The 27,843-nt window shown below is 56.0% G+C and overlaps 1 protein-coding gene across 16 annotated transcripts in view; it reads left to right on the plus strand.

The window, feature by feature from the left end:
• The window catches only part of D2HGDH (D-2-hydroxyglutarate dehydrogenase), a 34,493-nt gene extending 6,882 nt beyond the window's left edge, over nt 1-27,611 (plus strand). For 5 of the 16 annotated variants that reach the window (XM_077958143.1, XM_077958141.1, XM_077958142.1 and 2 more), the window contains 8 exons: nt 1,470-1,527; nt 2,463-2,602; nt 3,513-3,706; nt 4,614-4,782; nt 10,266-10,409; nt 11,318-11,460; nt 16,303-16,468; nt 26,554-27,611. In XM_077958143.1, coding sequence (XP_077814269.1) covers nt 1,470-1,527; nt 2,463-2,602; nt 3,513-3,706; nt 4,614-4,782; nt 10,266-10,409; nt 11,318-11,460; nt 16,303-16,468; nt 26,554-26,813 — 1,274 coding nt within the window. In that variant the 3' untranslated portion in view covers nt 26,814-27,611. Of the gene's footprint in view, nt 1-1,469; nt 2,375-2,462; nt 2,603-3,512; nt 3,707-4,613; nt 4,783-10,265; nt 10,410-11,317; nt 11,561-16,302; nt 16,469-20,127; nt 20,275-20,370; nt 20,416-23,534; nt 23,726-26,553 lie in introns of all 16 variants that reach the window. The other 11 variants (XM_077958145.1, XM_077958144.1, XM_028831366.2 and 8 more) reach the window with 7 other exon arrangements.
• Nucleotides 27,612-27,843: the final 232 nt, after the last annotated feature.

Consider the following 27,843-nt stretch of genomic DNA (forward strand, 5'->3'; position numbering starts at 1 on the left):
ACCTGTGACTGCACCTGCCGTCTGTCTGCAGCCCCCATCACCTGGGAAAGTCATCTCAAGGAAACCCAAAGGCAGAAAGACGCCAGCTCACTTGGGGCAGCAGTGGTTAGCAACGCCGGCCAACTAGCTTAGAGGGCTCCTATTGGTCACATCCAGGCACTCAGCAAATAAGGCAGCCGAGACTTACAGCCCAGTGAATAAAATGAGAAGCCGAGAGCCCTCATCACTGTGAATAAGCAGCTACGTAAACGTGTCAGTGGGAGCGAGGGGAAAGCCCTCCCTCGTGGCAGAGTCAGCTAAGAGGCCAGGCGCAGCGACTCATGCTTGTAACCCCAGCCCTTAGGGAGGCTGAGGTGGGTGGATTGCTTGAGGCCATGAGTTCAAGAGCAGCCTGGGGAACATGGCAAAACCCTGTTTCTACTAAAAATATCAAAATTAGCTGAGCGTGGTGGCAGGCACCTGTAGTCCCAGCTACCTGGGAGGCTGAGGTGGGAGGATCACTTGAGGCCAGGAGGTTGAGGCTGCAGTGAGCTGTGATTGTACCACTGCATTCCAGCCTGGGTGACAGAGTGAGACCCTGTCTCAAAAGAAATGAAATGTAGGTGGACGATTGGATTTAGGAAAATCACTCGTTGGCAACCATCCTAGTAACTGATTCAGTCTAAGATAATCAAAGATGTTAATGGGTGAAGCTTGAGGAGCGACAGGATGTCCACAAGGTCTCAAGTGTCTGCGTGTGAGGTGCGCACACATCACGAAACGAAGTGTGGTGGCGTGGCAGGAGGGAAGCCTGCAGACAGCCTGTTACCATGGAACCGAACTGACCTCACCACAAGTGAGTGGGCACCCTCAGAGCCGCCAATGCCTGGCCTGTGGGACTCTCGTCCAAGGGCCCAGCCTCACCCACCTCTGCACACTGCCCAGTGCCCGGCCTGCCACCTCCCACGTGGGACCTAGTTTTGGTTTTTTTGAGACGGGGTCTTGCTCTGTCACCCAGGCTGGAGTGCAGTGTTGCGACCATAGCTCACTGCAGCCTCGACCTCCTGGGCTCAGGTGATTCTCTCTCCTCAGCTTCCCAAATAAGATCACTGTCTGGGGGCTGGGCATGGTGGCTCACACCTGTAATCCCAGCACTTTGGGAGGCCACGGTGGGCAGATCATGAAGTCAGGAGTTCAAGACCAGCCTGGCCAATGTGGTGAAACCCCATCTCTACTAAAAATACAAAATTTAGCCAGGTGTGGTGGCGGGTGCCTGTAATCCCAGCTACTCGGGAGGCTGAGGCAGGAGAATTGCTTGAACCCGGGAGGGAGAGGTTGCAGTGAGCCAAGATCGTGCCACTGCACTTCAGCCTGGGCAACAGAGTGAGACTCCGTCTCCAAAAGAAAAAAGCTCGCTCTGGGGAGAGCGCCCACTTGCCTCATCTGCAGCTCCCCCAGTGCTGTCTCACGGGGTTTCCTTCCCGTCACAGGCTCTAGCAAGGTGCTGCTGAGGCCACGGACCTCGGAGGAGGTGTCCCACATCCTCAGGTGAGGTGGTGGCGCCCGGCTCCCCCAAGCCCTTCTGTGTTGCCTGCCGGTCATTTCCTCGTGGAGCCTGTGGGCAGCTGGGGTGACGTGGTGCGAAGCCAGCCGATGACATCTTGGTTTGTGTGTCTCAGTGTTTGTTCTGTGGTTTTTAAGTGCTATCTCAATGCATCTATAGTGTGTAATCATTTCCCCCCATTTGGCAATGCCCCTGCACATTTCTTGGCACCATCTGTAACAGCAAAGATCCTCCCCCATGGACACGCTACAGGGTGGCACTCGTCTCCAGGTTTCCATGATTGTAGACAGTGCTTTAGATCATCCTCAGCAGGTACTTTGTGGCAATTTGCACTTACTCTGTTAAACTCCGTCCCTGGGGCTTGCCTCCAGGGTTTATTTAATGTACGTGGGCAGATTCCTCTCTCCAGGTCAGGGAGCTTTGGTTTCTCCAAACCCTTACCCGTTGGGTGTGCTCAAGGCTTTGGGGCTTTGCAAAGGTGCAGACTGGTTGGGAGGGAGGTGTCCTTGGGCACACATCTGGGGGGATGACGGGCCAAGGCTGGGGAGATGCAGGCAGAGGGTGGAAGGGGGTGGGGGCGGTGCGGTCGAGGAGCCCTGAGCTGGGCCCTCTGTGACCACAGTGTGAACGGGAAGGATGGGAGCGGGGCGTGTAGGACGTTCTGTCCTGTGCGGGAAGTCTTTTAGGACATAGAATCGGGGCCTCCACTTCCGTCACCCTGTGCATGGCTCCTGGATTGGCATCTGTCCTTCCTCAGAATCCCTCACATGCGTGGGCTGGGGAGGAACCGCCGCCGGGGCTGCAGGCAGAGCAGAGTAATCAGGATTTGGGGTCAGGCACTGGTCCTGTGGCGTGTCCTTGGGGATGGTAGCGTGGGGGTGGGGACAGAGCCCCGATATCCCTCTTGTCCTCGTCCCAGGCACTGCCATGAGAGGAACCTGGCCGTGAACCCACAGGGGGGCAACACAGGCATGGTGGGTGGCAGCGTCCCCGTCTTTGACGAGATCATCCTCTCCACTGCCCGCATGAACAAGGTCCTCAGCTTCCATAGTGTGTCTGGTAAGCCTGTGCCGCCCTTCGGGGCCCAGGTGTCCCTCCTGGTGCTGGTGGAGTTCTTCCTTGCCAGTGTCTGCGACTCGCAGTGCTTGGGTGGGCGAATGAGTCAGGGACGGGGCTGGGGAAAGAACCAACGTCTGTAGCCTGGCCGCCCAGCCCCACCTCGCCTGGCCCCTCCAGACATGCCTGCTGTGGGGTCACTTTGATGACATATGGTGAGGGCTGTCATTCCGGTCCCTTCTGGCTCCAGCCCGCTCTGGAGGTGTGTGCGGTGCAGAGTGGCAGGCAGAGGGGATCCTGTGCTCACATGGCACGGCAGACCCAGGGCGCCAGGGCGTGGCAGGCGTGAGGGGATCCTGACCCAGGGCGCCAGGGCGTGGCAGGCGTGAGGGGATCCTGTGGTCACGTGGCGTGGCAGACCCAGGGTGCCAGGGTCTTGCTCTGGAGCTGGGCCTCTCCCCACAAGGCCGGGCTCCAGGCCCCGGTCACTCTCTGGTCAGGCACCTGCACTGTAGGGTGTTGAGCAGCATCCCTCTGCCTACGAGGTGCCCATGGCACCCCCAACCCAGAATGTCTCCAGACACTGTCCCACGTGCCCAGTGCCAGGATCAGCCCCAGCCGAGAATCTTCCCCCTTCTGCTCCTTTCCAGGAGCATGTGTGTGGGTGGGAAGTTTTTCCCTCTCTTTTCATGTTACCCATTTTTCTTTTGTGTCACTGTAATCATAAAGGTGCTGTTAGGCCCGGATGTTTTCAGCCTTGGGCCAGCGATGTGGGGGCGCCTCTTCTCCTCGGCCCTGGCGCTGAGGCTGATGTTCCTTCTGGGTGGGCTGCCTGTGCGGGATGGGGGTGGGCCCCACCAGCCCCGGGCCCACTGGAAGCCGAGTGCTGTGGCAGCCTGGTCGCTCTCTGCAGGAATTCTGGTTTGCCAGGCGGGCTGCGTCCTGGAGGAGCTGAGCCACTACGTGGAGGAACGGGACTTTATCATGCCACTGGACTTAGGAGCCAAGGGCAGCTGCCACATCGGGGGAAACGTGGCAACCAACGCCGGGGGCCTGCGGTTTCTTCGATACGGCTCACTGCATGGGACTGTCCTGGGCCTGGAAGTGGTGAGCTGGGGCGGCCGCTTGGCGCAGAGGTGGCCATGGGGTGTCCTTTTGCGGCTCTCGTGGGCCCACGTGGTAGTGCAGGTGCATGGGGCCCCTCGGGGTGGGAGGTCTTGGTTCCTGGCCCTGGGCCCCTCAGGGACGTGCGGGCTACATACACCCCCATCCTGAGGGAGGCCTGGCCCTGCCCTGCCCTCCCATGAGAGGGTGATTTTGTGTCCACTGCCTCGGGGCCACATGGAGAGGATGCAGTTACAGGGGCCGCCGCCCTGGCAGTGGTGGGCTTCCGGGAGCCGGGTGTGAAGGAAGGCTCATCCAGGGTCAGCTTCGTGACCTTGTGTCGACCGCGGTTCCTCCAGGGCCCCTCCGTTTCCCTGCACCCTCACCAGCCGAGTGTCACGGGCAGAGCTCTCTGTCCTGTTTACCCACGTGGACGAAGCAAACACAAAACCATGCTTTGCTGCCATCCAGTAAATGATGACGCTCCAGTAGCTTTTATTCTGGCCAGCCACTGACTATCTTTATTATAAATTACTCTCTCGCACTCACGAGCTGCAGAAGCCTCCGGCTCCCAGTACCAGCACACTGGACACGGAGAGGCCCGCAGCTCGGGAGCTTTGCTGCCTTATGGCTGGTGGGTCCGGAGGTGGCTGGGTCCTGGGCTTGGCTCTTTTCTGCGTTCTCAATGCCCTACTCCCGGGGAGCCTCCCCACTGCCCCCAACCCTGGGCGTGCCCCCTGGGTAGTGAGCTGCTGCGTGTGGGGGGTGTCACTCGTATGGGAGGAAAGTCCATCCGTCAGCCTCTTGGCATGACCGCAGGCTGTTGCAGCAGCGTCACCTGGCCCTGGAGGCGACCGACGCGGTGTCAGGAGGCTGGCAGGCGGGTGAACGCGCCTCTCTTCGCCCCCAGGTGTTGGCCGACGGCACCATCCTGGACTGCCTGACCTCCCTGAGGAAGGACAACACGGGCTATGACCTGAAGCAGCTGTTCATCGGGTCGGAGGGCACTTTGGGGGTCATCACTGCGGTGTCCATCCTGTGTCCACCCAAGCCCAGGGCTGTGAACGTGGCTTTCCTCGGTGGGCTTCCTCGATTTGTGCCTTGAGACGGGGAGTTGGGCTCGAGCGTCTGCTCTGACAGTGCTGGTGTGAGGAAGGGGATGGAGGGACCCCCCCAGGACTGTCGGTTCCCGTATCTCCTGACATCTCTGCTTCCAAGGGAATCAAATCCAGGACCTGGCTTTCCTGGTGGTCGTGGGTAAAGGTCTGGAGTGAGGCCTGTCTCTGTCTCTGTCTCTGGTCAGAGGACACTTCATTTCATAGCAAAACTGAGGCTTGTGTTGCCTCCTTCACCCCATTGTGTTAGTTAAGTAGCTTGTGGTGTAAGATTGAGGGACGTGCTGTCATTTGGCATCAGTTCGGGACACCACTCTTAGTTACCGTGGGGATAAAGAATTCCCTCCTGTAATGGGGGTCTTCCCTAGTCAGCCCAGACTGGGGGTCTCAGCAGACCTGCCTGCTGCCGTGTCTCCACAGGCCTGCTTTCCTCACGGCCGCTTCTTTGGTTCTCCCGGGACGTGCCTTTGTCTCCTTTCTTGCTTCGTTTGAATCGGGCGGGTTTATCCAGCATCTCCTCCTCAGGGGCTCAGAAGTCGCACAGCCCAGCAGTCTTCGCGTGAGTGGTGGTGGGTCTAGCTCACAGACTCCCAGTTCAGTGTCTTGAGCTGCCAGAAGATTGGGCAGCCCTGGAGGCTGCTGAGACTCCGCTTGTTCCCTCAGCACTTACATCTTGCCATGTGTGTTCCGTATTTAAACAATCTCACCAGGATAGTTATTTTATGGCCACTGTCTCTGCCTTCCACTCTCTTGCGTCCGATCTTCCGTTTGGGAGTATGTTGCAAACACATCCTCATTCGTTTCCTGAGGTAAAGGTCTCCTGGTGACCACTTCCTCCCTTCTGGTGTGTCTGAAAATACCTTTATTTCACCCTCATTCTTGAAGGCTCTTCTCCGCAGGCACACGGCTGCCGGCTGTCGTTTGTTTTCTTTCATCTCGGCTGCCGGCTGTCGTTTGTTTTCTTTCATCTCGGCTGCCGGCTGTCGTTTGTTTTCTTTCATCTCGGTGGAAATGCCGCCCCCTCTCCTCTGGCCTCCTTGCTGTTGGGTACTTCGCTGTCTGTAGGCGCTGCTCTGAGGGGATTCTGCCTCTCTCCCGGCCCCCTGTGGGCCACTTTAAACATCACTCTTTTTGATCTTCTAAAGTTTTCAGTGTGTGGTGTTAGTTCTTTTTCATCTCTTTGGAATTACTGAATTTCTTAAACCTGTGACTTGGCATCTTTTACCAGTTCTAGAAATTCTTAGCCGTTATTGCTTCAGATATTGCCTGTGTTTTCCTCTCATTTTGGGAATGTGATTCAGGATAGAACGTCTCGTCCGTCTTCTGTGTCTCTTAATCTCCCCTCCGTATTGTCATCATCGTGTCTCTCTGTGCTGCATTCTGCATGATTTCTTCTCATCTGTCTTCCAGTTCACGAATGCCCCCTTCTCCTGTGTTTTATATGCTGCTGAACCCCTCCATGGATGGTTCGCTCTGTCCATTGAGTTTTACATTTTGATTATGAAAGTTTTTTATTTCTAGAAGTTTTATTATTTTTTTCAAATCTACAATGTTACTTTTTATAGTTTTTTATTCTGGGTATTCTCAAGCTCACCATTTGTGTCTTTAAACATAGTTTGTCGTCTATAATCCCAGCACTTTGGGAGGCCGAGGTGGGTGGGTCACTTGAGGTCAGGAGTTTGAGACCAGCCTGGCCAACATGATGAAACCCCATTTCTACTAAAAGTACAAAAATTAGGCTGGGCGCAGTGGCTCACACCTATAATCCCAGGACTTTGGGAGGCTGAGGCAGCCAGATCACGAGGTCAGAAGTTCGAGACCAGCCTGATCAACAGGGTGAAACGCTGTCTCTATTAAAAATGCAAAAATTAGCAGGGCATGGTGGTGGATGCCTGTAATCCCAGCTATTTGGGAGGCTGAGGCAGGAGAATCGCTTGAAACTGGAAGGCAGAGGTTGCAGTGGGCTGAGATTGCGCCATTGCACTCCAGCCTGGGTGACAGAGTGAGACTCTGTCTCAAAAAAAAAAAACAAAAAACTTTGAATAATTTTTTATGATGTTTTATAATCAGGCAATTCCATTTTTTCAAGTCTGTAGTCAGTCTGTAAACGTTTTTTTACAGACAAGGTCTCACTCTGTTGCCCAAGCTGGAGTGCAGTGGTGTGATCATAGCCCCTGGGCTCAAGCCATCCTCTTGAGTAGCTGGGATTACAGGTGCACACCACCATGCCTAGGTAATTTTTTAAAAATTGTGTGTAGAAACAGGGTCTCATTATGTTGCCTAGGCTGCTCTTGAACTCCTGGGCTCAAACGATCCTCCCACCGTGGCCTCCTAAAGTGTGGGGGTTATAGGTGTGAGCCTGAGCCACTGCACCAGCCTGTGTGGTCTGTCTTAGCGTCTGTTGTTCCTGCTGGTTCACCCTCCTGGCTCCTTAGTTTCTCTGTGCTTGGCTGGCTGTGGCAGTGTTCAGCTCGTTACGTCTGAAGAATTATTTGTAGGGGTTCCTGCTGGCTGTGGCAGCGTTCAGCTCGTTACGTTTGAAGAATTATTTGTAGGGGTTCCTGCTGGCTGTGGCAGCGTTCAGCTCGTTACGTCTGAAGAATTATTTGTAGGGGTTCCTGCTGGCTGTGGCAGCGTTCAGCTCGTTACGTTTGAAGAATTATTTGTAGGGGTTCCTGCTGGCTGTGGCAGCGTTCAGCTCGTTACGTCTGAAGAATTATTTGTAGGGGTTCCTGCTGGCTGTGGCAGTGTTCAGCTCGTTACGTCTGAAGAATTATTTGTAGGGGTTCCTGCTGGCTGTGGCAGCGTTCAGCTCGTTACGTTTGAAGAATTATTTGTAGGGGTTCCTAGATGCCAAAGACAAAGCACCTTCCTCCAGAGAGGGTTTGTTTCTGCTTTTGCTAGGGGGCTTTGGGTCTGTGCAGCCTGGGAGTGACCAAGTTCATAGGATGAAATTCTGTGAACCTCCCAGGCAGCAAGTCAGTGTAGGGCTGTGTAGGGCTGAGCGAGGGTCATGATTTATCAGGAAAGTTTTTTTTTTTTTTTAATATTACTCTTTTGCATATTTTTGAGAGACAAGGTCTCGCTCTGTCACCCAGGCTGCAGTGCAGTGGTGCAGTCGTGGCTCGCTACAGCCTTGACCTCCTGTGCTGAAGGGATCCTCCTGGCTCAGCCTCCCAAGTAGCTGGGACCAGGTGTGTACCACCATGCCTGGCTAATTTTTAAATTGTTTTGTAGAGACAGGGTCTCACCGTGATGCCCAGGCTGGTCTTGAACTCCTGAGCTCAAACAATTCTCCTGCCTTGGCCTCCCAAAATGCTGGGGTCACAGGCATGAGCGCCTGCGCCGAGCTCCATTCTGCATTTTTCTCATTCTGTTCAACCACTTCCCCTGCAGTCTTCAGGGCAAGTTGGTTGGGACAGGCTTGCTTCTGGCCCTGACTCCTAAGATGTGGCCCTGTGGGGGTCTCCTGGACTCCTCACTCTGGGTGGGCTGGGAAGCTTGAGGCCAAACCTGCTGGCGGGGCAAGGGCTGTCAGCCAAGAGCGGCACTGGGCTTGGTGCTGCTCAGCCCCCAGGTCAGGCTCTTCCCTTGCCCTTGACGCTCTTCAGCGTGGTTTTTTTTTCTGGGACAGAGTCTCACTCTTGTCGCCCAGGCTGGAGTGCAGTGGCGCAATCTCGGCTCACTGAAACCTCCACCTCCTGGTTCAAGCAGTTCTCCTGCCTCAGCCTCCCAAGTAGCTGGGATGACAGGCGCCCGCCACCACGTCCAGCTAATTTTTGTATTTTCAGTAGAGACAGGGTTTCACCATGTTGGCCAGGCTGGTCTCCAGCTCCTGACCTCAGGTGATCCGCCCGCCTCGGCCTCCCAGAGTGTGGGATTACAGGCCTGAGCCACCGCGCCCGGCCTCTTCAGCATTTTTCTTCGGTATTTTTTGGCCCAGCGTTTGTGGTGTTTTCACTGGGCGCTGGGTCACGTGGCCTAGCCCATCGCTGCTGGGTGGAGGCCCCTTCTCCTGGATCTGCCCTAATCGGGACTTGCCCGCTTCACTGGTGCCCCTCCCACCAAGGCTGCCACTCACTGTCCTCCCACCACCAACCCAGCCATCAGTTCTCATTGCCCCTCTCGCCCATTGCCTCTGGCACGAGCCTGGCCTGTGATGCTGCCCCCACGCCCCCTTCTTGCCCACCCTCCACCTTCAGCCCCTGGTGGGGCTCCTCACCCCTGACCCCGGAACGGCTGGGGCAGCCCTGACTGCTTCTGCCGGACTCTCTCTGGGTGGCAGTGCTGTCTGGATCAGCGGGTCCTCTTCATCCACGTTTTCTGTTTTCTGCTCTCTGCTCTGATCCCACTCCAACTGCAGTCACTTGTGTGCCGCCTGCCTGTGGTCCTGGGAGCCCGAGGCCAGCCCAGCTGCCGCATCTGCTCTTCCTGCCTCCAGGTCTCACAGAGGAGTCACTCGCCTCTTTGTGCCGCACCCACATCTAAACCGTGTAGAACAGGCCCCTGTGAGGATGGCCCTGGGGTCCCGCGTGCTCGTGGGCTCAGTCCGGCTCTCCAGGGCCCCGGTCAGCCCTGGCTCCTGCCCTCCTGCAGCTGGGGCGACTTCCCACGTGGCACTCTTGTTCCACTTCCTGGGGCTTCCCACCCACTCTGAGCAAGATGCCAAGTCCCCACAGCCAGACCCTCCAACACCACCGACACCTCCCACACCCGGCCCTCTGTGCGTCTGCAGCCACACCCCATCATGGCGCTTGGGTCACAGGCCTCGAGGTGTTCCTGTGTCACCCAGTGCAGGTGTCTGCCTCCAGCCTCTGCACTTGTGAGACCTTCTCTCTGGAAAATTCTTCTCTGATATCCATGTGCCTTCACATTGCTTCCCCATCTCTCCCTGAAAGATGGGCAGGGCCCCCCTCCTGCTGCAGCATCTCTGGGGCTGTCCACCTGTGGACACCCACTCAGTTCCTTTCCATCTTTATCCTTGAGGGTCGGCTTCCCCAGGGCAGGGGCCTTGCTGGTAGCCCCCCAACTCTGGAGCACCGCAGGGGGCTCAGCGTGTCCGGTAAACGCCTGCTGGATGAGGTCCTGAGTGCAGGGAAGACCTGAGTGCTGACTGTGTTAAGAGAAATGCAGCCGTTCCCAAAGGCTGCCTGTTGCTGGCCCTGTGTTTGCAGAGTTCCCAAGATATACCCCCTCTGAGTCCCACTGCTGCTGTCTCAGGTGCTGTGTGGTTCTTCGGCGCCTTCCCCTCCGGATGCTGGTGGTGACACCAGGCGTGTACCTGCCGGGCGAACCCTGGGCTGTTTCTTGCAGTGCCAGCCCTTGCACTCCTCGCGGCTGCCCAGCTCACCCCACATGAGTCGGGCTGATGTTGCTGCTTTGAAGGGGGACTTGGGTGGTCTGGGCTTGGCTCTGTGCGGTGCTTGACGTGCTGTGACCCGTTTCAGGCTGTCCAGGCTTTGCTGAGGTTCTGCAGACCTTCAGCACCTGCAAGGGGATGCTGGGCGAGATCCTGTCTGCATTCGAGTTCATGGATGCTGTGTGCATGCAACTGGTCGGGCGTTATCTCCACCTGGCCAGCCCGGTACAAGGTACTGACCCCCATGCAGGGCAGCTGGTCCTGCAGCTCCTTCTGCACCTCTGGACACATGGGACGGCTCAGAGGCCCTGGGGGGGTGGAGGGTCCCCGGGCGGAGCGTGGAGTGGCTGTTGGGCTCATGTGTAAGAAAGCTGCTCTTAAAATATTTAGGATTTAGGACAAAGAATAGGGTGCCCTGGTCCTGTGTAAGGTTTGTAGTTACACAGATTTCCTGATCATCTGCAAGAAGGACAGGAAGGAACTAAGTGGCTATTTTTGGTGAGTGGGGAGACTTTCTTTCCATTTCTGCTTTTCTTTGTTTTCCCACGTTGCTTTCTGTAAGTATGTTTTACTTTTGTGCTGGGAAAAAAGCCAGTAATTTTGTCTGTGGAGGGATGGAGTTTCTCACTGTGGCCCAGGCTGGAGGGCAGTGTCACGGTCTCGGCTCACTGCAGCCTCCACCTCCTGGGTGGAGTTTCTCACTGTGGCCCAGGCTGGAGGGCAACGTCATGGTCTTGGCTCACTGCAGCCTCCACCTCCTGGGTTCAAACGTTTCTCCTGCCTTAGCCTCCTGAGTAGCTGGGATTACAGGCACCTGCCACCACACTTGGCTAATTTAGACGGGGTTTTGCCATGTTGACCAGGCTGGTCTCGAACTCGTGATCTCAGGTGATCCACCCACCTCAGCCTCCCAAAGTGCTGGGATTACAGGTGTGAACCACCGTGCCTGGCCAAAGACAACTTTTTAAACCTCCTGAAAGTCAGCTCAAGCGGACAGCTGTGTGCTCCGCAGGCTGCCTGGGTCCTTCTTGGCCTCGAAAGATCAGTGGTTGCTATCACAGCCATTCCGCCCAAGCAGCCCTGATTTTTGCCCTGGAAGCCGGAGCCTCTGCTCACTCTGCCTTCCTTGCTTACTTCTAGAGAGTCCGTTTTACGTCCTCATCGAGACTTCAGGCTCCAACGCAGGCCATGATGCTGAGAAGCTGGGCAGCTTCCTGGAGCACGCACTGGGCTCCGGCCTGGTGACCGACGGGACCATGGCCACCGACCAGACGAAAGTCAAGGTGCCCCATGTTCTGCTCGCAGGTCCCCTCTCTGTCCGTCAAGTCCAGCCTTGTCTCGGGATGCCTGGAAGGGTCATTGGTGCAGCCTAAACAGTGTGGGGTATGGCTGAAATGTGACTCGGTTTCATGGCTTTAAGAGAGTAGCCTCTTTGGATGGAAAATGTATTCCTGGTGTCTAGGCCATTTTCATTAATATTTAAAAACTACTTCTTCCCTACCGTGTCCCTCGCCAGCCCCATGCTGTGGGATGAGCATGGGGACTGCGCCATTGCCAGTCCCCCGCAGCCTGTGGTTCAGCGGCCAGTCAGCGGCAGCTCTACCTAGAGTTGTGTGGAATGAGTGGAGGCAGGAGGAACCCCTGGGGCTGTGGAGGCTTAGCCCGGACCCCGGGAGTCCTAGGGTGGGCAGTTTTCTGGAGGAAGGGGCCTTGACTGTGTTACCAGATTATTTGTGCTTTTGGACACCAAAGGAAGGAGGGGCAAGGCCTGGGGCACTGAGAGCCCTTGGTCACCGTCACTGTGGCCTGGGCAGTGGGAGCAGCCCTTGGTCACCATCACCGGGGCCTGGGCTGTGGGAGCCGTCGGTCATTGTCACTGGGGCCTGGGGTAGTGGGAGCCCTGGGTCACCGTCACCAGGGCCTGGGCAGGGGAGGAGCCCTCGGTCTCCACTACTGGGGCCTGGGCAGTGGGAGCCCTTGGTCACTGTCACCGGGGCTTGGATAATGGTAGCCCTCGGTCACCGTTACCAGGGCCTGGGTGGGAGGAGCCCTCAGTTACCTTCACTGGGGCCTGGGCAGTGGGAGGCGCCCTCGGTGACCATCACCAGGGTCTGGGCAGTGGGCACCCTCGGTCACTGTCACCAGGGTCTGGGCAGTGGGAGGTGCTCTCGGTCACCGTCACCAGGGTCTGGGCAGTGGGAGGTGCCCTTGGTCACCATCACCAGGGTCTGGGCAGTGGCAGGTGCCCTCGGTCACCATCACCAGGGTCTGGGCAGTGGGAGGTGCCCTCGGTCACCATCACCAGGGTCTGGGCAGTGGGCACCCTCGGTCACCGTCACCAGGGTCTGGGCAGTAGGAGGTGCCCTCCTGGCTGCTTTGCCGGGGTGGCAGTCATGCAGCGCCCCCACCATCCCCAGGAGGGCTACCCTGACACCCTGGCCTCCACACATCAGCCCCCACGACCCCCACAAAGGAGGGCTGCCCTCGACACCTCCAACCTCCCTACCAGCTCCCATGCCACCCCCAGGGCAGGCTGCCCCCCACGCCCCCAGCCTCTGCACATCATCCCCCACACCACCCCCAGGCGGGCTGTCCCCGACGCCCCCAGCCCCTCCACAGCCTGGTCCAGTCCTAGACTTGTGCCTTGAACATTAATGCCCAGAGCCGGGTTCATGACCAGGACAGGGCCGGGCGGGGCTGGTCCTGTGTTCACAAAGTCACCTCCAGAAGCTTCCTGGGACAGGTTTGGGAGAGACTGCGTGTCTGTCAGTACCTCATTCCGGCTCATGCTCCACAGGTGGGTAATCTGGCCTTTGTGTTTTGCAGAGAGCAAAACCACCCTTTCTTAGGTGTGCGGCTTGGCAGGTTGACCCGGACACGCGCTTGTGCGCAGCTGCCCTGAGGCTTTTCTCTGCTGTTGTCCGGCGTTGGCGAGGCTGTGGGCAGGTCCTGAGCCATTCTTCTCTGCTTTCCACTTTGTTGTCTTTCCTTCTGGGAGCCCTGGGTTTTTGGACATGTTGAGAAAATGGGGCTTACGCAGGTCCAGCCGCTGCTGCAGGGGTCCTGTGTTTAACGGGGGACTCTCAGCCCTGCCCAGGCCCCGCTGTAGCCTCAGCCCACCTGAGTGGAAGCCACACTGGTCATGCCAGACGCCCCGGGCTCTTCTGAGTAGTGACCACGGCGGGTCTCATTGGCAATGCCTGTCCACCCGTCACGTGTCACTCAGCAAACCTGTTAGGGAGATGCCTCCTGTGCCGTGTTCCTGCTGGGTGACAGCAGTGACCAGGGCGGGAGAAGCCTTGACCCCTGAAACTCACACAGCAGAAGGAACAAGCTCAGCCCATGGCCCCTCAGAGCCAGGAAGCGCCGGGGAGGAGGGCCGGGCCAGGCAGGGTCATGGGGTGTGCCTGGGAGTGCCAGGAGGGCTGGAAAGATGACCCTGAGGGGTCATTTCGGCAAAGACTTGGTGTGGGGAGCAGAAAGTCTGGAGCAGGAGCACCAAGGCCCTGAGAGGGCGTGTGCCTGCCATGTTCTAGAACCTTCCAGAGATGGTGGGCATGGAGCCAAGTGACTGAGGCCTGAGCAGGCAAGGGGAGACCCCATCTTGTGGCCACAGGGACACACGGGGCGGCTGGTCTGATGAGGTGAGAAGGCCCGGCAGGCAGCAAGGTGCCCAGCAAGCCGGCCTTGCAGCCGTGCCCGTGCCGCTGTGACGAAGGGTCCGTAGAAGGTGTGGTGGTTGCTCAGGGCATGTCGTGACCCAAGGTGCTGATCTCACCAAACTAGCTCTAAAAAGTTATGAGAGGGACCGGCTGGTGGCTCATGCCTGTAATCCCAGAGCTTTGGGAGGCCAAGGCCAGCTCGGTCGGGAGACCTGAACCCCGTGGCGTTAGAGGAGTTAAAGACACACACTCAGAAACGTAGAGGTGTGAAGTGGGGAATCCGGTCTCACATCCTTCAGAGCTGACAGAGATTTACCCACATATTTATTAACAGCAAACCAGTCCTTAGCATTGTTTCTATAGATATTAAATTCATTAAAAGTATCCCTTAAGGGAAACGAAGGGATGGGCCGAATTAATTGCAGCAGGAACACGCCCTTAAGACTCAGATCGCTCAGGCTTTTGTTTGTGGCTTAAGAATGCCTTCAAGTGGTTTTGTTCTTGCCCTCATTCCCGTAAACCCACAACCTTCCAGCTTAGGCCTTATGGCCTTTATGGACGTGTTACATTGCTGCAGAGATTTTGTTTATGGCCAGTTTTTGGGGGGCTTGCTCCCAACAGAGGCAGGAGGATCGCTTGAGCCCAGGAGTTTGACACCAGCCTGGGCAACATGGTGAGACTTCAAAACAATAAAAAATTGGTGGTGGGGAAATGGGGGAATTTTGGACACTGGCTAGATTCCCAGTGGTGGTGAGGAGTTGTTTTTTTTTTAAGTGTGAGTGTGGCTTTGTGGTTATGTCAAAAAAACAGAGTCTTTTTTCTTTTTTTGAGACAGAGTCTCACTCTCACCCAGGCTGGAGTGCAGTGACACAGTTGCAGCTCACTGCAGCCTCGACCTCCTGGGCTCAAGCGATCCTCCCGCCTGAGCCTCCTGAGTAGCTGATTCTACAGGTGCCCACCACCAAACCAGCTGATTTTTATTTATTTGCTTTTTATTTTTATTTATTTTTTTTAAGACAGAGTCTCGCTCTGTCGCCCAGGCTAGAGTGCAGTGGCGCAATCTCGGCTCACTGCAAGCTCCGCCTCCCAGGTTCATGACATTCTCCCGCCAAAGCCTCTGGAGTAGCTGGGACTACAGACGCCCGCCACCACGCCTGGCTAATTTTTTGTAATTTTAGTAGAGATGGGGTTTCACCGTGTTAACCAGGATGGTCTCGATATCCTGACCTCGTGATCTGCCCGCCTCGGCCTCCCAAAGTGCTGGGATTACAGGCGTGAGCCACCAGGCCTGGCCGATTTTTATTGTTTTTAAGAGACGGGGTCTCCCTGTGTGGCTCAGGCTGGTCTCAAACTCCTGGGCTCAAGTCATCCTTCTGCCTCAGCCTCCCAAAGCTCTGGGATTACAGGTGTGAGCCACTGCGCCCAGCCAAGTCTTTCTCTTAGAATTTCCTGAAATGATGGGGTCTCTGGAGGGGCAGGTGCTGGGCTTGAGCCCTGGGTGGGACCCTGCAGGGGAGAGGTGGTCCTGCAGCCCAGGGAGGATGGCCTGTCTTCTTGTGGTGCAGATCTCCACAATGAAAGCTGGAAGCAAGTGAAAGCCCAGCAAACCACAGGCCAGTTGATCTGAGCCCCAGGATTTGGCCCCAGGTTCCGCTTCAGCCGCCAGCACTGTCTGTTCCTCTTCAGAATCCTTCCTCCCTCTTGGCCTGACCGCCGAGTCCCTCCTCCCCCATGACCCGCCCACCATGTCCTTCCCTCCCCCACGATCTGCCCTTCGTGTCCCTCCTCCCCCACGACCCGCCCACCATGTCCTTCCCTCCCCACGACCCGCCCACCATGTCCTTCCCTCCCCATGGCCCGCCCGCCGTGTCCCTCCCTCCTGCCCCGACATGCCCCTTGAGCTGCCTGGGCCCTGCTGTCTTCCCGTCTGCCTGGGTGGCTCTTTGTGCCCCCTTCCCTACCCTGCCCTTCTCTGGTTCAGGGAGTGTCCAGGGCCCATCCTTGTCCTCAGGGCCTTCCCTGGCCCTTGCCACTCTGTGCCGTGACCTGACCTGAGGCTGCAGGGTGTGCGCCTCCCCCTTCCATCATCACTGCCCGCCTGATTGCCGGAGTCCCAGGATACTCGGTGCTGTCGTGGAGCCTGGAACATTCACCGTCCCGGATCGATTCCGGGATCAGAGCCACACCTGGTCTGGGGCATTCGCCATCCAGGGTCGGAGCCACACCTGGTCTGGGGCATTTGCTGTCCGGGGTCAGAGCCACACCTGGTCTGGGGCATTTGCTGTCCGGGGTCGGAGCCACACCTGGTCTGGGGCATTCACTGTCCTGGGTCGATTCCAGGGTTGGAGCCACACCTGGTGAAGATACAGAACTTGCCACTGCCCTAACCCTGTGTGGTGTGCCCCCCGTCCCCGGGTGCTGTTCCCATAGCCAGCCCTTGTCTCATCTCGTCTCATCCTCTAGATGCTGTGGGCCCTGAGGGAAAGGATCGCAGAGGCGCTGAGCCGAGACGGCTACGTGTACAAGTACGACCTCTCCCTCCCCGTGGAGCGACTCTACGACATCGTGACTGACGTGCGTGCCCGCCTTGGCCCACATGCCAAGCACGTGGTGGGCTACGGCCACCTGGGTGAGCGGCGCCCTGGGGCCACGGTCCTACGTGTGCTGGGTGGTGGGCGCCATGGTCACCGTCGCCCCGCCAGGCTGCAAGGCAGGGAAGATTGACCATGGTCTCTGGCTTAGCATATCTCCGGTAGACACTGGCAGGACCACGGTGTCTAACAGGGAAGGGAAAATCCTAATCATTGTCACACTCATTTTGAGTATGTTGGAAAAGACTGCCATTGTGCACTTTTGATGGCAGAACGCATGGCTGAGCTTGCCAGAACATTACGGGATCTTCACTGGGATGCACGGTTGTAGGGCATCAGCCTTAACCTGAGTCCAGGACGCGGGTTTCAGGGGACTCCTCTCACAGGGCCCGGCCCCAAGGCCTTTGCTGTGCTTGATTCGCAGCCCCCAGCTGCTGCCACCCCTTCAGATGGGAGGATTTCAAAACCACATTCAGATCATCTTTTTTTTTTTTTTTGCAGAAAAATCATGCTTTAACATGCAAGCTATTGGCCGGGCGCGGTGGCTCAAGCCTGTAATCCCAGCACTTTGGGAGGCCGAGACGGGCGGATCACGAGGTCAGGAGATCGAGACCATCCTGGCTAACCCGGTGAAACCCCGTCTCTACTAAAAAATACAAAAAACTAGCCGGGCGAGGTGGCAGGCGCCTGTAGTCCCAGCTACTCGGGAGGCTGAGGCAGGAGAATGGCGTAAACCCGGGAGGCGGAGCTTGCAGTGAGCTGAGATCTGGCCACAGCACTCCAGCCCGGGCGACAGAGTAAGACTCCGTCTCAAAAAAAAAAAAAAAAAAAAAAACATGCAAGCTGTTAATTCATAGGAAGAAAATGTTTCAATCCTATCAGTTCTTTTTTTTTTTTTTGAGATAGAGTTTCGCTCTTGTCACCCTGACTGGAGTGCAGTGGTGCAATCTTGGCTCACTGCAACTTCCACCTCCCGGGTTCAAGCAGTTCTCCTGCCCCAGCCTCCCAAGTAGCTGGGACTACAGGCGTCCACCACCAGGCCTGGCTAATTGTTGTATTTTTAGTAGAGACAGGGTTTTGCCATATTGGCCAGGCTGGTCTCAAACTCCTGACCTCCGGTGATCTACCCTCCTCAGCCTCCCAAAGTGCTGGGATTACAGGAGTGAGCAAGCATGCCCGGCCATTTTCCTGTCAGTTCTTGGGAGCCTTGGAGCGAGGCGTCTAAAAGGCCAGCTTATAGGGCAGGGGTGGGGGTGTGGAGCGTGTGGGGGCAGGGCTGGGGGTGTGGAGCGTGAGGGGGCAGGGTGGGGGTGTGGAGCGTGTGGGGGCAGGGCTGGGGGTGTGGAGCGTGTGGGGGCAGGGTGGGGGTGTGGAGTGTGGCTTTGGGGGCTGACAGGTGCTCAGTCTGGCTTCTTCCCTGGCCTGGTGGCACTGGGGCCTCTGACCTGAAGCCTCCATCCACCTGCCAGTAAATGGGATTCAGATGCCACCTCTGTGGTTACAGGAGGGTCTAGGGTTTTGTGCGTGACGATAGTAATATGTATTATGTATGAAGGGCCTGTGCCGTCCCAGGCATCATTCTGAGCACTTGATGTGGAGAAACTTCTCTGCACAGCAGCTTTTAGGACTGGTGGTGTTGCTTCCCTTTTACACACGTGTGAACAGGTTCAGAGAATTTAAGTAACGTACCCAAAGTTGCCCCGCCTGCGGGACGGGTACGTCTGGAGGACTTGTCATAGACTGGATGGTAATCTTCTGTGATAGGAAGGCAGGACTCCTGAATGGTAAGGGGGTAAGGGCTTGATGGGTGTGTCATCCAGAGAAGAGAGGTACGGGAGCCCCAGTAATTCAAAATATAACTTCGAGCCAGGAGGTTTCCTGCTCTGCAGGTAACTTCAGCCTCTCTTGGCCACAGATAAAGCAGATCACCTTGGTCAGAAATTGAATGAGCCCCCTGTTACTTTGTGAATGCAAGAATGGGCCGGGCGCAGTGGCTCACGCCTGTAATCCCAGCACTTTGGGAGGCTGAGCCGGGTGGATCACCTGAGGTCAGGAGTTCGAGACCAGCCTGGCCAACATGGTGAAACCCCGCCTCTACTAAAAATAGAAAAAATTAACTGGGCGTGGTGGCAGGCACCTGTAATCCCAGCTGCTTGGGAGACTGAGGCAAGAGAATCGCTTGAACCCAGGAGGCAGAGGTTGCAGTGAGCCGAGATCGTGCCACTGCCCTCCAGCCTGGGTAACAGAGCGAGACTCCATCTCAAAAAAAAAAAAAAAAGTCCAGGCACAGTGGCTTACGCCTGATTCTCTTCTGATACTGTTTATCTTTTTGATTACTTCCACTATCTTTTCTTTTATTTATTCAACATATTAAATGTAGTTTAGGCCAGGCGTGGCAGCTTATGCCTGTAATCCCAGCACTTTAGGAGGCTGAGGCTGGTGGATCACCTAAGGTCAGGAGTTTGAGGCCAGCCTGGCCAACATGGTGAAACTCCATCTCTACTAAAAATAGCTGGGCATGGTGGTGGGCACCTGTAATCCCAGCTACTCGGGAGGCTGAGGCAGGAGAATCACTTGAACCCAGGAGGCGGAGGTTGCAGTGAGCAGAGATCGCACCACTGCACTCCAGCCTGGGCAACAAGAGTGAAACTCCATCTCAGAAAAAAAAAAAAAAGCAAGAATGAATGTTGAATTTTTTAAATGCTTTTCCTGCATCTACCATGGTGACAGGTGCTTGTCTACTGATCCCTCTGGAGGCAGATGAGTCTGTGTTTCTGGGGTAGGCCCAAGGTGGCCGTCATCCTTTTTGTATCGTGCTAGATGAGTTTATGTTTGGTGTGGGATTTTGACAGGGGTCTTGGTGGGTGATTCTGTTCCACACTGTTCCTTTCTTCTGTCCATGCTGGATTTTGGTATCAAAATCATAACATGAATATTATGCAGAACTTGCCAGTGGAGCTGTTTGGGCCTGGAGGTTTTTTTGGGGGGAGTATTTTAAAATTATAGCTCAATTTCTTCAATAGCTATGGGACTTTCTAGTTTTCCTTTCTTCTAGATTGGTTTTTCTGTTTTTTTTTTTTTTTTCCATATTGGCATAAAGTTGTTCAAATATTCTTTTGTTTTCTTTGTATCTAGCATTTGTGGGATGCTCCCCACACCCTTTTTTTTTTTTTGAGGGGACAGGGTCTCGCTGTCACCCAGGCTGGAGTGCAGTGCCTTACCACAGACTCGACCTTCTGGGATCAAGCAGGCCCGCCACCTCACACACGCCAGCAGCCCTGGCTAACTAAAAAAAAATTTTTTTGTAGGCCCGGTTTGCTGACTCACACCTGTAATCTCAATACTCCGGTAAGCCAAGGTGGGAGGATCACTGGAGTCCAGTAGTTCTAGATCAGCCTGGGCAACACAGTGAGATCTGATCTATACTACACACATTTGTAGATCCAGAGTCATGTAGAGCCAGTTGTGTGGCCAGGCTGGTCTTGAACTCCGGGCCTCAAGCAAGGCTGCCTCCTTGGCCTCTCAAAGCCAAAGATTACAGGCGTGAGGTACTGTGCCTGGCATCATTCGCTGCTTGCATTAGCATTTCTTCTTTGACCCACGAGTTATGCAGAAGTGTATTTCTTAATTTCCAAACGTGGTAGTTTTCTAGTTATTTTTAAAATTATTGATTTCTTTTTTACTGCATTATACCCAGGAAACTTGGCCCTTATCAGATCAGATTTTGGAAACTGGATCCGTGGCCAGCTTGTGATCAGCTTTCGTAACCGTGGAGTGCTTGAAAACACTGTGCTCTCTGCAGTTGGTGGAATCAGTGTTTGTACAGATCCATCAGATAAAACGTGTACGTCGTGTGCTCATTCTGCATCCTGCTGACCTGCCACTCCCTGAGGGAGGTGTTAGAATCCGCTGACAACAGACTCATCCGTTCCTCCTGTAGCTTTGCCAGTTCTGGAGTCGTGGTCTTAGGGGCACAGGACATGAGGTTCGTCTCTTCGTTCTGGGAAACTGAATCTCTTACCGCGCTGAACTCACGCTTTGTCTCCAGCATTGCGCGTTGCCTTGGTGTCTGCTTTGTTTATTACACGGTGGTGCTAACTTTCTTTTATTTAGTGTTTGCCTCACGTGTTGTTTTTCCTCCTGTTACTTTCAGCCTTTCTATCCGTAATGATTTAGACGTGTTTCTTGTGGACGCCCCCGGACAGGTTTTTCGCGTACTTGTTTGCCGTCTTGAATGAGAGCGTTTGGCTGCTGAGCAGGTCCTGCGGCGCGTTGTTTGGGTTTGTTTACTTCACCCTGCTCTTGGTCTCTCACTTCTTGTCTGTTTTTTTCCTCTGGTTTTTGCTCTTCTTGTGGTTTATGTTCTTTGTCATTTAGCTTTTTGCCATTTACTAACTGTTGATGGTCGCCCTAGCAGCATAGCGGGCATTTCTAGCCCTCTGGGTTTGAGGTTAATCAGAGTCACTACCTTCCTCCCAAACAATGTGTGATGGTGAATTCTCTGTGTCCGCTTGGCTGGGCCCTGGTACCCTCGTTTGGTCCAACTCCAGTCTGGATGTTTCTGTGAAGGTACTTTTTATGTGTGATTAACATTTAAATCAGTAGATGTTGGGTACAGGAGATCTCCCACCACAGTGTGAGTGGGCCTTACCCAGTCAGTTGAAGGCCACAAGCGCAAAGGAAGAGGGGATTCTGACCCAGATGGAGACTTGAGCTGCAGCACCAGCTCCGGCTGGGATCTCCAGCCTACTGACCTGGACTTCAGATTTTAGACTTAGCTCCCTCAGTCCCATGAGTCAGTTCATTAAAATCAGTGTCTGTCATCTACCTGTGTCTCTGCGTCGCTCCGTCTTTCTCTGTATCTTCCTCTAAATATGTGTAATCTCACTCTCTTGCTCGCTCTCTCTGTACACACACATCCTGCTGGTTCTGCCTCTCTAGGGGCCCTGATGGCTGCGCAGCGTGAGGACTTTAGGGCCCCGTCACTTTGGCTGTCATTTTCCCCCCGGTCTATGGTTAGCCCCTGTATTTGTGGGCTTCACATCAGATTCAACCATAAAAATAACAATACAACAGTAAAAAAAAATGCAACAATAAAAAATAAAGATGATGCAGTGTAACAGTGACAGACACAGCATTTCCATCGTACCAGGCAACGTAAGTAATCTAGAGGTGATTTAAAGTATACAGGAGGGGCCGGGCACGGTGGCTTACGTTTGTAATCCCAGCAGTATGGGAGGCCAAAGTGGGTGGATCACCGGAGGTCAGGAGTTCGAGACCAGCCTGGCCAACATGATGAAACCACATCTCTACTAAAAATACAAAAATTAGCCAGGTTTGGTGGCACGTGTCTGTAATCCCAGCTGCTTGGGAAGCTGAGGCAGGACAATCGCTTGAACCTGGGAGGCAGAGGTCGCAGTGAGCCGAGGTTGTGCCACTGCACTCCAGCCTGGGCAAAAGAGCAAAACTCCGTCTCAAGCAAAAAAAAGGATACAGGAGGATGTGTGTAGTTTATATGCAAATCCCACGCCATTTCCTGTCAGAGACTTGAGCATCTGAGGATTTTGATATCCGAGGGGTCCTGTATCCAGGCCCCCAGGGACACTGAGGGGCACCTGCCTGCTGTTTGGGGGTGTATTCTGGTCCTGCCTTGTTCAGCCACGCATCACCCTGTCACCATGTTACTGTCCTGATTCTGCGTAGCCAGTCTGCACACAGCCTCTGCTTGAATCTCAGCCTCCAGAATTTTCCCTGGCATGGAAAAATAGGTGACGGAACAGCACAGGTTTATTTGTCTGGAAATGATTTAGTTGATAAAAATGTCTTTTCCTCAGTGGATTTCAATGGTTCTGGGTTGACAGTCGCTTCCCAGTGGCAGAGGGGAGCTTCTGTCCTCTCTTCGATGTCTGCTGTTGCCGAGACAGCCTCAGTGCAGGGCAGTTCCCTTCGGGGGAATGGAGGGGATCCGCTTTTTCTTTCTTTCTTTCTTTGTTTTTGAGATGGAGTCCCGCTGTCACCCAGGCTGGAGTGCAGTGGTGCGACTTCGGCTCACTGCAACCTCCGCCTCCCGGGTTCAGGTGATTCTCCTGCCTCAGCCTCCTGAGCAGCTGGGATTAAGGTGCCCACCACCACGCCCGGCTAATTTTTGTATTTTTAGGAGAGATGGGGTTTCGCCATATTGGCCAGGCTGGTCTCCAACTCCTGACCTCGTGATCCACCCGTCTCGGTCTCCCAAAGTGCTGGGATTGCAGGCGTGAGCCGCCGCGCCCGGCCGGCTTTTTCCTTCTTGCTGCTTTCAGCTCCTTCCGTCCGCCGCCTTTGGGGTTCTGCAGTTTCACTCTGGTTGGGCCGGTGAGTGTTTTTTACCTGCCTGGCACTTGTGGGGCTTTGGGGTCTTGCTGGCTTTAGAAATTCCTCAGCCACCAGAGCCTCTTCAAACACCGTTTCTCCCCTCCCTCTCTTCTCTTCCTGGAACTCAGTCCAAGCCCCCTTGTTTCTTGTGTGCCGCTGCCGTGGTCCCGCCTCTCGCATTTGGATGCTATTTGCAGTGTCTCGGGCTTGGCGTCCTCTGCTGTGTGTGATCGGCCGTCAGACCTGTCTGTTCAGGTCCACAGGCCAGCCGTGATGCGTTTCACCTCCAGAAGATTGGCGTGGATATTTAAAAACTGCTTGGTCAGATTTTGTGGTTGTATATTTTTGTCCCTTATTTCTTTACACATGACACCTTTGTGTTCTGTGTCTGGAGATGACGGCGTCTGAGGTGTTTGTGGGTCTGATTCTGACCTTGCCCGTGGCGGTTTGTCTTCTTGTGTGCGTGTTGTTGGCACGAGCTCATGTTCGTTAGGTCTTTATCTGCAGGAATTATTTGAGGCCTGCAGGGGAGGTGGTTTGCTTCTGCAGTGGGTGGAGAGGGTGAGGGCCTGGGGCCCCCCCGGAACCTCTTTAATCGGCACGTTCTCAGCTGGGTTTGGGACCCGAGGCAGCGTGCGTTTCGGCTGCAGACCCGGGTACAGGCTGGCCGTTGGTTGGGAATAGTTGGGTGTTGCTTCATGACGGGCATGCGTCCTGAGAAATGTGTCATTAGGTGGTTTCGTTTTGCACTAGCATCACGGAGGGCACTCACACCCAGATGGGACAGCCTCTTCCACACCAAGGCTGTGTGGTGTTGCCATTACCCCAGGTGACAAACCACAGCCGTCATCCACGTAATGCCGGAAGCAGTTGTGAAACGGTGCTATGTGCCTGAACACAAAAGCTAATCCTAGAAAAGGGACCATAAAAATACGGTATAAAAGGTAAGAATGCCACACCCGTGTAGGGTGCCCATCACGAGTGGGTCTCGCGGGACTGGAGGTTGCTCTGGCGAAGCCGTGGGTGAGGGGTGAGGGATTGCAAAGGCCTAGGAAATGACCGGACCCTACTCTAGACTTTATAAACACTGCACACTGAGGCTACCCTAAACGGATATTAACAAGTAATTGGCCAGGCGCGGTGGCTCATGCATGTAATCCCAGCACTTTGGGAGACTGAGGCAGGCGGATCACCTGAGGTCAGGAGTTTGAGACCAGCCTCAACATGGAGAAACCCCATCTCTACTAAAAATACAAAATGAGCCAGGCATGGTGGCCGGTACCTGTAATCCCAGCTGCTCCCAGGAGGCTGAGGCAGGAGAATTGCTTGGACCTGGGAGACAGAGGTTTCAGTGAACTGAGATTGCACCATTGCACTCCAGCCTGGGCAACAAGAGCGAAACTCCGTCTAAAAAAAAAAACAAAACAAAAAAAAACAAGTAATTGTGCTACAACATGGTGACATAATTAAGGTGATGGCAATTTTTCAGCTCCATTTTAATGTTATGGGACCAACATCATCTCTGTGGTCTGGTGTTGGGTGAAACATTGTTATGAAGCGTGACTGTATTCACATACTCTGGACGCCAGGCACGTGGCTCATACCTATAATCTCAGCACTTTGGGAAGCTGAGGTGGGAGGACTGCTTGAGGTCAGGAGTTCAGGACCAGCCTGGGCAACATGGTGAGACACCCCACCATCTCTGCAAAAAAAACAATTAGCCAGGCATGGTGGTACATGCCTGCAGTCCCAGCTACTCAGGAGGCAGAGGTAGGAGGACTGCTTGAGCACAGGAGGTTGAAGCAGTGAGCTAGGATCGCTCTACTGCACTCCGGCCTGGGTGACAGAGGGAGACCCTGTCTCAAAAAAACAAAGCGAAACGAACATTTTCTGTGGATGTGGTTTTTCTCTTTCACAACCAGTCCTCCCTGGGCAAGTCCCTCCCTCTCTGGCCTGAGCAGGCGTCTGTGGGGACTGGGAGGGGTGGGGACTGTGGGCGGGGTCCCTGCTGTACTCCCTGCCTCGGGTTTGTTCTCGCAGGGGTGGAGAAATCTTTTTCTATCTACCCTTTCTAGTTCCCAGCTGGGATGGACCCTGCAGCTACAGGCAGATTCATAGGACAAATATGGAGGCTCATCGACATGCGTTTCACGTCTGCTTGGGATTGGCCAGGGAATGAGGGATTCTCAAAGAGCTGGCTGTGAATTCAGGCCCATGTGGCGTCCTCAACAAACAGTCAAGTTTTAGGGACGTCACATGACAGGACATGGACTGCGAGTCTCCGGGAGGCATCTTGGAGGAGGCAGGGAGGTGGCAGAGGACGGCTGGGCCTGAGGCTGCCTTTACCTTTGTCGGTTCTGGTGGAGGGATGGTCTTTGCCCTTGTCATTCCTGGGCTGCTCTTAGGCAGGACTTGAGTCGGGGGAGCTTTTGTTGGATCTGCCGCTTCTCGGTTGCCTTTGTGGGAAAACAGCCCTCACCCCAGCATGGCACAGTGGGGGTGGCGCGTCCCGGTTTACCTCTGGGGCTCCTCCTCAGTGTGCAGCTCTGCGTTAAAAGCCACTGGTCTCGTCTGGGCAGCCCTCGAGCTGGTTTCTGGCTCCCTCTCCGGAGGTGGGGCGGGATCCTCACTTGGCTCTGACCTTGGCTCTCCCCAGCCTCTTCTCTGAGCCATCCCCTTGTTGACCTCTGAGGTCAGAAGAGGAGGTTGTGCGTGGGGTGGGCCAGGACCAGGGTGTGCTTGGAGAGCCACCACCCTGGGGGCTCAGTGTGGGGTGAGTGGACCAGAGAGGAGGCGGCTGGGAGCCAGGGCTTTGTCTGCAGCGGGCACTGGCTAGGCAGCTCCAGGGGAGATGTCCGTGGGGTGGGGGCATCCAGATAGCCCTGGGCGCCACTGCGGACCCCTCCGTCTGACCAGGTGCTGGGGGTACAGACTGGGAGACTGTCTGGGCTCTTCCAGGTCAGGAGGGAGGCAGTGGCAGGCAGGCCATGCAGTTGCTTATGTGGTCACTCTCCGCCTGGGGAGATGGGAGCCCTGGGCAGAAGGAGTAGGAAGAGGGGGGAGAACTTGGGGAGATGGGAGCCCTGGGCAGAGGGGAGTAGGAAGATCGGGGAGAACTTGGGGAGATGGGAGCCCTGGGCAGAGGGAATAGGAAGAGGGGGGAGAACTTGGGGAGATGGGAGCCCTGGACAGAGGGTGTAGGAAGAGGGGGGAGAACTTGGGGAGGTGGGAGCCCTGGGCAGAAGGAGTAGGAAGAGTGGGGAGAACTTGGGGAGATGGGAGCCCTGGACAGAGGGGAGTAGGAAGATCGGGGAGAACTTGGGGAGATGGGAGCCCTGGGCAGAGGGAGTAGGAAGAGGGGGGAGAACGTGGGGAGATGGGAGCTCTGGGCAGAGGGAGTAGGAAGAGGGGGGAGAACTTGGGGAGATGGGAGCCCTGGGCAGAGGGGAGTAAGAAGATCGGGGAGAACTTGGGGAGATGGGGGCCCTGGGCAGAGGGAATAGGAAGAGGGGGGAGAACTTGGGGAGATGGGAGCCCTGGGCAGAGGGTGTAGGAAGATTGGGGAGAACTTGGGGAAAGAAGCAGGGAGAAGCCAAGGTAGCAGCAGCCCCAGAGGAGGGGTCAGCACGTCCGGGGCGGGTGACATGAGGGTGAGGCTCAGCCGGGGGTCTGAGGGTTGCTAGGGAGGGGATCTTGGGAGGGGCTGTTGGGGGAGGAGTGGGGTTCTGGGGGCTGCCCCGCCCAGCCTTACCCGTGTACTTTGTCCCTCCAGGAGATGGTAACCTGCACCTCAATGTGACGGCGGAGGCCTTCAGCCCGTCGCTCCTGGGCGCCCTGGAGCCCCACGTGTACGAGTGGACGGCCAGGCAGCAGGGCAGTGTCAGCGCAGAGCACGGCGTGGGCTTCAGGAAGAGGGATGTGCTGGGCTACAGCAAGCCACCCGAGGCCCTGCAGCTCATGCAGCAGCTCAAGGCCCTGCTGGACCCCAAGGGCATCCTCAACCCCTACAAGACGCTGCCCAGCCAGGCCTGACGGCCACTCCCACTGCTGCCAAGGCCCGCTGGGGGTCAGCGGATGGCTCTCGGGCGGGAGCGTAGGCAGTGGCTCTGAGTGATGAGCCGGCAGTGGGCGGGGGACCAGGCACCTAGTCGGAGGGACTGGGAGCCCGCACTGGGGAACTGCTGGACGCAGGCCCTCGGGCAGGAGCATCTGGCAGAGCGGGGAACGCCGCAGGCTCCCTCCTTTGCAGGGAGAGGTGGGGCCTCTGCGGCCATCCTGGACTGGCCAGGGTGGAAGCGGGGCTGGGTCTCACTTGCCTGGTGGTGGTCCCTGGCTCCACCTTGCCTGCTGCAGCCCAGGGAGCTGGCACTGGGTGGTTCTTCCGCCTATTTGCTGCTGGTTCCCCGGGCAGTGCGTGGGCAGCGGGGGGCTGTGGGCAGGACCACGTGGGCCGTGATCGTGGGTTGCCGAGATGACCGGAGCGCTATGGCTCTGCTGAATGGAGCGAGGCCCCTCAGGCCGTGGACGCCCTCGGGAGGGGTGACTGTGGCTTGTGTCTGGGCCTGAGTGACAGGAACGTGTCATTGCCCCCGTCTTCTAGAGGCTGCCGGCTGGGAAGACAGTTATCAGGGCGAGCTGTGCTCTGAGTCTCAGGTTCTGCTTCTGTGAAGAACGTGGTGCTGTGGGCGAGGGCCCCGGTGCGGACAGGAGCCCCTGCAGGGTGCGTTTCTGCTCGTCAGCCGCCCCGGGTAGCGGATGGGCTGGGCGATGCAGCTGGACGCACATCTCTTTCTGTCATGAACGTCCAGTAAATATCTGAATTGGTTACAACCTTCTCTTTGCTTCTGTTACTGGAAATCATCTTGCGAAGCCCGTCATGAAGGGCCTGTGCATCCCGTTTGCAACCCCCGGACCCCTGGGCCATGGTGTGGCCGGGCCTGACGCTACTGTGACTGTCACTGTGCCCCCTGTCCCCATGCACTGTCCTGGTGGCAACTGAGCTCCCACCGGCTTCACAGAGCAGGCCTGGGCATGGAACGGGCACCTTGTAACCCTTGGTGGT

Source organism: Macaca mulatta, chromosome 12, assembly GCF_049350105.2.
Source record: "Macaca mulatta isolate MMU2019108-1 chromosome 12, T2T-MMU8v2.0, whole genome shotgun sequence".
Classification (NCBI taxonomy): domain Eukaryota; kingdom Metazoa; phylum Chordata; class Mammalia; order Primates; family Cercopithecidae; genus Macaca; species Macaca mulatta.